This window comes from Petaurus breviceps, unplaced genomic scaffold (genome assembly GCF_028583685.1).
Source record: "Petaurus breviceps papuanus isolate PSGF00001 unplaced genomic scaffold, PetGlider_PUasm1.0 90845, whole genome shotgun sequence".
Classification (NCBI taxonomy): Eukaryota; Metazoa; Chordata; class Mammalia; order Diprotodontia; family Petauridae; genus Petaurus; species Petaurus breviceps.
The window spans coordinates 348,558-360,627 of record NW_027187359.1 but is presented as its reverse complement, the minus strand read 5'-3'; the positions used below and the strand labels follow the sequence as shown (position 1 = coordinate 360,627).

Here is a 12,070-nt window from a genome sequence, read left to right as displayed (position 1 = left end):
TCCTCCAACACACGGTAAGTGCTTAACAAATTCATTTCTATTCCATCCCATTTACATCTCTGGCTCTCACTTGTCTTCTGAATATCAGACCTTTGGCATTTCCAGATACATAGAGGACAGCTCCAATATCCTACCAGTTCCTCACTGTATGACCAAAGTTGAGCTGCTCATCTTTCCTCCTTTAGATTTCACCATTTTTGTCCTGTGTCACTCACTGTACTTACGTCTAACATTTGGCTTGTCATTACCTTTAAGCTTCTTACCTTTCTATCCCATCATTTCTACTCCTACTGCCACTAAGTAAGGATTACCTGGACAATAACAGCAGGCCTTCCCAACTGTCCTCTGCCTCAAGTCCATTCTTCATGGCAGTACCGGAAGACTTTCTTATGCATAGATTTGCTCTTGTTTCTTGTGTGCTCAAAGAATTTCATTGGCTCCAGGGTGTGAAAGAGGCAGCTCAGATCAACTCAGGATACTCTACTGCTAAAATTTTAGTCTGAGAATTTACACATTGGAAATGAGCAAACACTACAAATCAGGGCATATTTTATCATTTTGTGGATTTTCTAGACCAGGGGTAGACAGTGGCCTGGCCCCCAAGGTAAGAATAGTGTTTACATTTTAAAATACAATGAAACTTTATTTAAAAGTATTTGAAAGTGCAGTCATAGTCTGCCGACCCCTGATCTAAACTTGAGAATGAGATGGAGAAAATGTTAACAATGAAAATTAAACTTAAGTGTGCCATACATACTTCTTTTTTCATAGCTGGTTATTAAACATTTATCAACACACCCTTGGGGTCTCCCATTGCCTACCTTCAGTTGTAACCTGGGATAGGCAGAACACTTAGTCACAAGTGTTAGTATCTCTACTTTACAAAAGATACTAAAGTTCTAACAGCTGACTTGTGAGTCAGAGGACCAGCATCCAAATTCTATTTAACCTCAAGGGCAGAACTGGGAGGAATGGTATGATGTTACAGAGAAGCAGACTTAGGCTTTATGTTAGATTTAAAAAAAAATCCCAGCTATTAGATCTATCCCAAAGTGAAATGGGCTGCCTACGATGGTCTTGGTCTGCTCTCCACTTGGGGTCTTGGAGCCAAAACTGGATAACCACTTGTCTGGCACGTTATAAGTTCAGGTACAAGTTGGACCATATGTCCTCCAAGGTCCATTCCAACTTTGAGACTCTATCTACCTCCTGTGTGACCTTGGGCAAATTTCCTCACTGACCTGAAATTTAAATCCTTCTCTTCAAAACAATTGTTTCTGACCCGATGAGTTCCATAGTCTCTTTCTGCTTGGAACCCTCTGATCCTCTGGCTTAGCCAAGGTCATAGGGCAAGTATTTACTGTACCCTGACTTTAGCCCAAATTTCCTGACTTGCAAGCTGGCACTCTTACCATGACACCAGGCTGCCTGTCAGTAAGGCTTACCACCCTTGATTCTGTAACCCTTACTCTTATTTCAAATGGCTGTCTTCCTTCTGAAGCCCACCGGAACTGGGGTGATTAGTCCTATTCAGGAGAAGGGGTTGGCTTCTTCCACTGAGATATAGAACACACCAAGCCAGGAAGAAAAAGCCTGCCCAGAAATACTTTTTCTTTGTTCAAATTTCCTCCCCTACAAAACTCCCCAACCCTCACCACACCCTATGTAAGAGGAACCTCGGCTGCTGGTCTTGGACTGAACTCCTGCTCGATGCAAGGACACTTTGTATACCTCTAAAGAATGTGTTACATTTTACTTTGTATTCAGATGTGTGTGTGTGTGTGTGTGTGTGTGTGTGTGTGTGTGTGTTCAATGAAGCAGCATAGCAGAGTGGATAACAAGGATCTGGCCTTGGAGCCAGGGATGCCTGACTGCAAGTCCCGCCTCTAACTTACTGTGTAGCCCAAATTACAGCCTGGTAGTGCTGCAGGCAGCGTCTATGACTGTAAATTTTAGAAAAGGAGTAGAGGGAGTTTCCTCATCTGGGATGTCCCCATACCAGCAAAATCACAGGTCTAATCCTTTTCCCTGTATGTGTTCATATCTCAATTTTCCTGTTATATTGTAAGCTCTTTGAGAAGGGATTGGACTGTATCTTTTAATTTTCTCTAGTGCCTAGCAAAGGGCATTGATGGAGCTTTATGGTGCAGTTTAAGCACAGAACCTGGAATCTGGACACTTGGGCTAAGTCAGATACAGACCTTAGAGATTATGAAGTCTAACTTCTTTTTTTTTTTCAGTTCTGTCACTGTCTGACTCTTCATGATCCCATTTTGGGTTTTCTTGGCAAAGATTTTGGAGTGGTTTTGCCATGTCCTCCAGCTCATTTGACAGATGAGGAATAGATGAGGAAACTAAGCAAACAAGGTTAAGTCCAGGGTCATATAGTTAGTTAAGTGTCTGAAGCCAGATTTGAACTCATGAAGATGAGTCTTCCTGTCTCTAGACCTGGCACTCTAACCACTGCACCACCTGGCTGTCCAACCTCATCATTTTACAGATAAGGAAACTGAGGGCCAGAGCAGTTAAATGACTTAGCTAAGATTGTAAGTGGCAGAGCCAGACTCAAAACCAGGTTGTCTGACTCCAAAACCCTTCATTCTTCCTGCTATGTCATGCTGTCCCTGTATTCAGTTCTGACTCTGCCAATTACTGACTATGGGACCTTGATCAAGTACTTGCCCTCTCAAAATCTGTTTCCTATCCTGTAAAATAGGGAAAATAATCCCTGTATATCTTTTCTCCAAGTGTTATTATAAGGAAAGTGCTTTGAAAATCTTGAAACGCCAGAGCAGCCATTCTCAAAATGAAGTGCAGGACCCCTGGAGATCCCCAAAACCCTTTCAGGGAATTCTCAAGGTTAAAATAATTTTCATCATAATGCTAAGATATTTTCATTTCTAATATGGTAAATATCAATAAGATATAAACCACATAAACAAAAGCTCTTTGAGGGATGCTCAATAATTTTAAATGTGTAAAAGAATTCGGAGATCAGAAAGATTGAGAAATAGAAGCCATTGTTATGTGAGCTCTTACAGCTCAGGGCAGGTGATTAATGAACTTGGAAAAGAACATCAGAGGTCATCTAGTCCAATCCCCTCATTTATCTAGAGCTGCAAGTATGGAAATGATCTGTCTAAGATCACACAGGTATTAAATAGTTGAGCTGGGACCTAAACCCACATCCCTTGACACTAAATCCAGCAATTTTTCTACCATGTGTTTAATGAATGCATAAACAACCTGCCAGAAGTTTCTTCTGGTCTTGTGTGTGTGTGTGTGTGTGTGTGTGTGTGTGTGTGTGTGTATGTGTAGGTTAACCCAAGAGGGTGAAGCCTGCTGACCTCTTTGGCATACCCTTGCTATTGCTAGACATTGTCAATTCCTCCATTTCTCTCTCTCTCTCTCTCTCTCTCTCTCTCTCTGTCTGTCTGTCTCTCTCTCTCTGTCTCTCTCTCTCTCTCTCTCTCTCTCTCTCTCTCTCTCTCTCTCTCTCTCTCTCTCTCTCTCTCTCTCTCTCTCTCTCTCTCTCTCTCTCTCTCTCTTCCTTCCTTTTTTTTTTGGACTGGACCTGTGATTTCATTGGTATAGGGAACTACCAGATGAGGAAACTTCTTCCATCAATGCAAGTCAGCACTTTATGGCGTTTGAGTTGCTCAGGAAAGCTAGAGGTTAAGTGATTTGCCCAGAGTCACAGAGCCAGTAGAGTTCAGAGGTAGACTTTGAACTCAGGTCTTTCTGACTCCAAAGTCAACTCTAGGTAGTACAATTTGCTACTTCCATTCCACAGCATGATATTATTGACAACCCTTTATGCTTCCATCTTAGAATCTTGGAATCATGGGCCTTTAGACTGTTAGGCAGCTAGGTGGCAGAGAGGGTAGCATATGCTGAGCTTCATATAAGAAAAAGACCTGAGATTTTCAGTGTTTCCCCCCTAAAAAACCCCATAATCTCCCACCAAAATTTAACCAGAAATATCTTTATTTAAATTCCTTAAGGCCTAGTATGTGACTTTCTTCAGGAATAGTCCAATTGCTGGGAATATGGAGTCTTCTATATCTGCTTTCCCCTTGGGCCACCAAGGGCAAGGGTCATCATAGGACAACAGGAGTTTCCACAAAAGTGCTTTAATAAACTCACAAGAACATTAAACAAACATATCCCTTATAGGAACACCATTGGCACTGCTTTCCTCATGCACTGTACATGACTCCTGGTGGGGCTATGGATCTCAGAGGTCACTTCCATGGCAGCCTTCAGAGCCCAGCATAATGTGTGGGCTTCACACACAACCCTGGACCTCCTAAGGGCCTTCTCTGGAGCTGCCAACCATGTCTCCACCTATATTAGAAGTAGATTACTGGAGTTAGGGAAGACTTTAGAGATTATTGATCTTGTTTTCTCATTTTACAGAGGGAAACTGAGGTCCCATAAGAAAAAAGGGACTGTCCCAAAGATACACAGAGCCAGGAACTCTGAGAGATGGATACTTGGTTCAATTTCACACTGTTCTTGTCCTACTTAAAGTACTAACCCTCCCCAGAGAACCTTGAGATTTATCCCTATCCTCCACTGTCTTCTAGGGTATGCTCAGTAGAGGATAGATTGGGGATTCTGTGACTGTGCGCATGTTCAGTTTGGGCAAATAGGAAACTAAAGTTGTTGTTGTTTTAAGAAGAACAGTCTGTTCAGTTCCAAAGATCTCATGATGAAAAGTGTTATCCATATCCAGAGAAAGAACTGATAGAGTCTGAATGCAGATAAAAGCATACTCTTTTTCACTTTATTTTTTTTGGGGGGAGGGGGAGTTTTGGTCTGTGTCTTCTTTCACAAAATGACTAATATGGAAATATGTTTTGTGTGATTGCACAAGTATAACATATATCAAATTGCTTACTGTCTCAGGGAGGGAAGAGGGGGAAGAAGGAGGGAAAGAATTGGAACTCAAAAAAATTGTTAAATGAATGTTGAATCTTTTTTTTTACATATAATTGGGAAAATCATAAAATATTTTCAAAAATAAAAAAGGAACTCAAAAAATAAAGTGATATATAAATGTAAAAGAAAAGAGAATGGTCTATTCAATTAAATAGCTCTTTGCTACAGGCCTAGGTTTCCTCTTCTGTAAAATGAGAGAGTTGCACTAGATTAGAAATTCTTAATCTTTTTTGGGTCATAGACCCCTTTGGCAGCCTGATGAAACCTGTAAACCATTTCTCAGAATAATGGTGCTTAAAAAAATTTCTGATAGAGGAAAACCTTAAATTTTAGAGGTCAGTGAAAGTAAATAAGTAATTTTTTCCCATCTAAATTCACAGACTCCTTGATATCAGTCTCATGGATCCCAGGTTAAGGACCCCTGAACTAGATGGTTTCTAAGGTTCCTATCCTAAATTCTGTGATCCTAAAGTGACTTGCATCTGCATCTCTGCACTGAGTCTTTGCTGGTCAGAGTGTCTTGGAGAAGCTCAAAACCTAGTCATGAGTTCTAGAGGCCAGAAAATAGAGATGAACGAGCCTTATCAGCATCTCCATTTGAGGGGATGAGTCTCCTTCAAAGGAAGGTTTTGGAGCAACAGATCAGAGCAGCCTGATGGAGGCTTCAGTGCGTCTCTAAGACTGGCAAGCTGGCGTCTCTTTAGCCCCAGAAGCTTCTATTCACAAGCATAGCCAGGAGCACCTCTCCTTAGAGGCATCAGTGACACTGTGGTGGGGTCCTCACAAAGGAGGACAGGCCCTGAGTAGGCACAGACGATGCTGCATCTCCAGCCGGCAGTGTGGATTCTGATTGGTCACCCGGGTGGCCACACCCAGCCCACAGGTGGCAGAACAGGGTCCCCACAATGTGCTCCATTCCTGGCAGGCAAATCGAGGGGACAGTGGTGCTGGAGGTCCCAGGAATCGGGGCACTGAACAGGAAGGAAGTATGAGATGTTTGCATCAGCAATTTCTTGGAAACTCCATTTTAGCCCCAGTCAAAGCCAGGACTAGGCATAGGCAGCTGACTAGGGTGCACCATACAGTACAATGAGGGACACACTGATATGCCTCTATGCCACCAGAACAATCTCCATCTCCATGGGTTGTAGGGATTGATTTCAGAATAAGTCAAATTGCTTGTGTCATAGCATGTTGAAGGCTCAACACCTCCAATGACCAGTAACACATGGGGAAATTTTCTCACCTGATCAAGTCTCACAAATGCTTTGTTTTAGCTCTACTACCAGGCCCTTCCTGATCCTCTATGCTCCAAGCAGGGATGTGGCAAGAATTTTAGGAGAGTATAAGATTGCGGGAGGTTATTGGACATAGCAAATTATATTAGTTCAGCCTCTGCCTTTTTGCCTTTTGCCTCTCCCCTCCATGGAACCATCCTTTGCTTGGTCTATTATAATGGTCTCAAAACAAGACTCTCCTGCTCCAGTCACTCTCCCTCCAAGCTTTCCTTCATATAATGCCAGATATCTTCCTTATTCATAAATCTTTTTTTTTTCTATGCCATTCTGCTCAGAAACATTTACTGGCTCCCTATTGCCCACTAGGCAAAATTGAAACTTAACCCAACATTCAAGGTCTATCCAAATCAGCCTCCCTTCCTTGCCTTTATAACCTTACATTTCACTACATCCCTCTATGTAATCTGTACTACAGTCAGATTACACTAGTTACTGTCCCCGCCATACCTGTCCCACTCTTTCCCAACTGAGATAGACTTGTAGTTCCATCAATTTGAGTTCAAATCTCACCTCAGATACTTATTAGCTGAGTGACCCTGGGCAAGGTACATAACCTCTCTAAACCTCAGTTTCTTCATCTGTAAAGTGAGGGATTTGGACTTGATCTCTAAAGTCTCTTCCAACTACAATTTGATCTTTGCTGGTCTTGTTCCCTATGCCTGAAGTGTCCTTTCGCCTTTGCTTATTGAAACATTGAAGGCCTAACCTAAATGCCACCTCCACCTGAAAACTTTCCCTGATCCTCCTCTTTCCCTTACTGCCCCACCCTATGGGTAACAGCTTTTTCCTTCTCAGACATCACAAAGAACTTTGTTCTGTCCTTCCTCAAATTACTTTCTGTTTAATTATCTATATACATGTTTTATCCCCCAGGAGAATGTAAGCTTCTTGAGGGCAAGGACTGTTTCATTTTTGTTAATGTCTACTTAGCACAGTATCTGGTACATACTAGGCAATGGAGAGATGTTTGGGGTTGTTAAATGAATGTAAAAATTTTTCTTTACATGTAATTGGGAAAAATAAATATTTCAAAAATAAACAAGAAACACAAAAAATTGATATATAAATGTAAAAGAAAAGAGAACAGCCTTTTCAATTAAATAGCTCCTTGCTACAGACAAATGGAATAGAGCTGAATGACTTCTAAGTCCCTTCCCACTCTAAATTCTACAATTACATAAATTACTTAACCATTCTGGATCTTGGAATCATCATTTATAAACTGGGCTATGTCACATCTGTATTCCCAACCTCACATCACAGACTGCTGTGAGGAAGTACCTTGTAAACCCTGATGTGCTGAGAATGTTATCTTCATCACCATCATCATCTAAACTTTTTCTCTTTCCTAGCCCCAGCCGCTAAGCTTTGTACACTTTAGGTGCCTAATAAAATTCAGTGGAAGCTACAACCAAGCAAAAAAAGGGTGCCTTGGTGTTACTGCTCCACACCTCCCAGTATGAGCCAAGACACTGGGAAAGTTGGGGGGAGGGAAGAGTGGAACGTGGGTACCAGGGGATACTTGAAGTCAGACTTGAAGGACTCCATGGTTCTGGCCAGGGCAGATCTGGGTTTGATACGTTACCTGCTGCTTGGACAGGTTGGATTCCCTGGTCACAGACCCATTCTTGACAGCATTTCCCAGGGACATCGACTCGTTTAGGGTGGGGACAGTCCCAGCTGGGCAGCCGTACATCCTCACTGCAAAGTGGGGTGCAGGTGAACCCCCCATCTGAGCAGTGGCATTGGAACTTGCAATTTGGCTGAAAGGTCTCCCCATCCTGGTAGATCCTTCCATTTACCTCACAACTGCCGTCATCCTCTGGAACTGTGAAGGGAAAAATCAAGAGCCCCAACACCCACCCACCCATATAGATTTAAAGGAACAGTCCATCAAATCCACACAACATAACCACCAGTTGTAGCCCTGTATAGTAATAGGCAGTCATACCCACAGTGGTAACCAACATAGTAGCCAATATGGGATCCTATTATTTTGTTATTGTTTAGTCTTTTAGTTGTGTTTAACTCTTTATGACAGCTTTTGGGGAGAGGTTTTGGCAAAGATACTGGAATGCTTCACCATTTCCTTCTCCAGCTCATTTTACAGGTGAGAAACTGAGACAAACAGAATTAAGTATCCAAAGCTGGATTTAAACTCAGGTCTTCCTGACTCCAAGGCCTGGCACTCTATCCACTGAACCACCTAGCTGCCCAGGCTTCAGAGCCAGGCTTCAAACCCATGTCCCCTGACTAGAATGCAGTATACCATCTTTTTTGTTTGTTTGTTGTCTTTTTGGAGGGGGGAATTGGGGTTAAGTGACTTGCCCAAGGACACACGGCAAGTGTTAAGTGTCTGAGGCCAGATTTGAAATCAGGTCCTCCTGACTCCAGGGCCCAGTACTCTACTCACTGTGCCACCTACCTGCCCCCACTATACTATCTTGACTCTTATAATTGAGGATTTCATGATGCTTATTCTGGACTTGCTTCAGATGTGCATGATTTGTCTTCCCAACTAGTCTATGACCTTGAGGGAAGGGACTTTGTCTTTTATATCTTTATATCATCAGAACTAGATCTGAGAGAGACATTAGAGATCATAGACTAACCCCTTCATCTTACAGATGAATGAATTGAGGCCCAGAGACATTAGATATGCACCCAAAGTCACACAAGTAGTAAGTGACAGATTCAAGATTTGTCCCCCTAGAAGTCACTTGGGGCAGGGGCTGATGGTGAAAGGAGAATTACCACACACAAGAAAAGACTGAGGCAGCTTGAGATCCAGCCCTCAGGGGATCTGCAATTAAAATAGGAAGAATCAGAAAGTGAGAAGAGGAGAATATGGGGGGGGGGAACCTGAAATGAACAAATTCAAGATTTGACTTCAATTTCTGGGTTTTTTCTACCTGACTACCTTGCTTATTTCCCTTCCATTGTGGAGAACAGGTTGTAAGCACTAAATAAAGACTTGTTAGAAAAGCAAATTTGAGCAGAGTTTGGCTCCCAATCTTTCCCTCAGAGAGCTATGGGGTAGGTAGGAGCACACACTGTCCCCCTACCACAATGCCAATGCTGTCTCCCAAAGGTAAGATGTCAGTTTGGGCTCCAAACCCCGTGCAACATTGGACTGATGCCATGTGGACACCCGTTTCCTAGAAACCAATGAGTAGCTGGCTGTCACCTTAATCTCTCCCTCCAGACGGGCTAGAGTATGAGTCTCCAGAGACCTCCTGTCTCTGTGTCGATAAGATTGTCTTGTAAACAGTGGCATCTGTTTAGGAAAATCAGCTGTGGAGGAAACAGTGGGGGTGGGGGAATCTTTGATCTTTGCTGCTTTTCCTGGTACCTTTCGTGACAGCTGTCAGGGGGCTAACTCCTCCCATGCCTCAGTTGGGCAGGGATCAGACCTGAAGGCCCAAGGACTTCCTGTCTTCCTGACACCCAATATACTCCAAGGAAGGCCAGAGAATGAATGTGCATATGTGTGCTTTTGAGCACATATGAATGGGGTATGAGAGTACATTGACAGAGAATATATCTCCTTCAGGTCCCTGGCCTCCTTAGAAAGAGAATCCTACTAGGAGTTAGAAGACCAGGATCTGCAATGTGGCTTTGGGTAAGTCACTTCCCCCTTGAGGCTTCAGATTCCAAGTCCATAAAATCTATATTATGGAAGGTACCATCAATTTGTGTAGTACCAGGAAGCAGTCCAGAGAGCTGACCCCTAAAATTCTCCAAATAGATCTAGAAAACTTTGTATCAAACCAAATCCTGTTAAGGAAATTTTTAAAAAGTCACATGGAGTCATTTTTTTTCTAGCCCAGGTCATCATAGGGAGACAAAGAAATCTGTGGATAGTGGGGATAGGACCTGGCTAGGAGCGCCATGCAGAAAACACAGGAAAGGCCCAAGGAGAGGCTGTGTACCTGGTAAGAAGAGGCTCCAGAATCATATCAGGGCACCCCCAGACCTACACTAGGGCGTCTCAACAGGAATAGGGGCTATTTGTCAGCCACTATTCAGGCTAGATGACAAACCCAGAACCGAGTGAGGAAGGAGAAGCTGGATCCAGGTGTGGTATTCCAAGGTAAGAAACTGTTGTGGGTATTAGGAAGTGTGAGGAGAAGAGAAAGTTCAGAAGCAAGTAGCAGTGGTGTGGCCCAGAGCCCAGGCAAAGAACAGGGTCTCTTTTCCAGTTTCTAGCCCAACCTGAAGCCCACAGAGTAGTAATGAGGATGGGAATTCCAGACCAAAGTGGGGACTAGAGTTCCATGATGCTGAATGAGCAAAGCTTTCCAGCTGGCTGCAATTTACTTTTGCTCAGACCCAAACCTAGGTCAGGAATTACAGAGTTTAGACCAGGAGGACTTTCCCTCCAGAGGTGTAGCAGAACCTAGCCCTTAATTCAAATCCACCACCAGGACTGGAAGAATGAGCAAACAATAAAGTCAAATAACTTGTTATGGAGCTTAAGAGAAGAAAATGACTCCAAAATATCTACAAGAAAAGATTAAAAGAAAAATGTAGCTTGGGTCCAGATTCATCTAGAATCACTGGAGGAGATGAACCAGGGGTTTTCTAGGGGAAAAAAAAGGTTTTAAAATGTTTTTATAAATAAAATGAGAGAGCTAGAGGAAAATGTTGGAAAAGAAATGAGGGCTATGGAAGAAAAAATTGTAAAAAGAATTAATCACGTGGCACTTATTTACCTTTCCCAAGTGACAAATTTCCTGAAAATTAGAATCCACTGAATAGTAGCTAATGGCTTTAGGAACCAACAGGAAATATTAAAAGAAAGTCAAAAGAGTGAAAAATAGAAGAAAATGCAAGATATTTCTTGACAAAAACAAAACCAAAAAAACAACCCACCCGACTTGGAAAACAGATCAAGAAGAAAAAGGGTAAAAATTCTTACACTACCTACACACCACGACAAAAAAAAAAAAAAAGACTCTAGACACCATATTGCAAAAAAAAAAATCTTAAAAGAAACTTCCCAAATCTCTTAGAACTAGAGGGCAAAATAAAATAGAAAGAATCCACTAGTCAGCTCCTGGAAGAAACCCCAAAGTGAAAACTCTGAGGAATTTTATGGTCCAAATCCAGAGTTTTCAGGTCAAGGAAAAATCCTGCAAACATCCAGAAAGGAAGAATTCAGGTACAAAGGAACCATAGTTAGGATCACACCATAAAGCAGCTGAGAATCCAGAATATAATATTTCAGAAGGAAAAGGATGTGGGCTTACAGCCCACAAAGCTAAGTATAAGTTTTTAAGGGAAAACATTATTTTTTAATGAAATAGAGGACTTCCAAGCATTCCTGATGAAAAGACCAGGGCTGAATAGAATCTTTGAAGTTCAAACACAAGATTTAAGAGAAACAGAAAAGGGTAAACACAAATAAGCTGTCAAAAGATACTAAATAAGGAAAACTTGCTTATATTCAAATATGGGGAAAAGATACATACATTTCCTCTGAACCTTATTATGACCTGGGCTCTTTGAGAGAATCTACTCAGACAAGGCCTGAGAGTGATTCTCTTATGCCTTGATGATCTTAAGAAAAGAATGGAAAGAAGGGAAGAGGAATATACTAGGTTGGGGGGAAAGGAAAAGGAAAGTTGGGGAAAATTATCTCAAATATTCAAGATGTATAAGTAAACATTTATGCAGACTAGGATAGTGTGGGAAGAGTGGCTGACACTTGAAACTCACTTTCATCTGATCTGGTCAAAGGAGGGAAGAATACAGAGGTGGGGGAAGAGAGAGGGAGAAGGAAGGGAGAGGGGAAAGAGAATGTAAGAGGAGGGGAAAGAGAGAAA

General features: G+C 42.2%; 1 protein-coding gene across 2 annotated transcripts in view; it reads right to left on the bottom strand.

The window, feature by feature from the left end:
- Positions 1-3,969: 3,969 nt before the first annotated feature.
- The window catches only part of CCN5 (cellular communication network factor 5), a 16,978-nt gene continuing 8,877 nt past the window's right edge, over positions 3,970-12,070 (bottom strand). Inside the window, exons 3-4 of one of the 2 annotated variants that reach the window (XM_069071829.1) lie at positions 7,828-8,070; positions 3,970-4,347 (exon numbers count right to left, since the gene is read on the bottom strand). In XM_069071829.1, the coding sequence (XP_068927930.1) occupies positions 4,310-4,347; positions 7,828-8,070 (281 nt within the window). In that variant the 3' untranslated portion in view covers positions 3,970-4,309. Of the gene's footprint in view, positions 4,348-4,765; positions 5,916-7,827; positions 8,071-12,070 lie in introns of those variants that run through there. The other variant, XM_069071828.1, reaches the window with a different exon arrangement.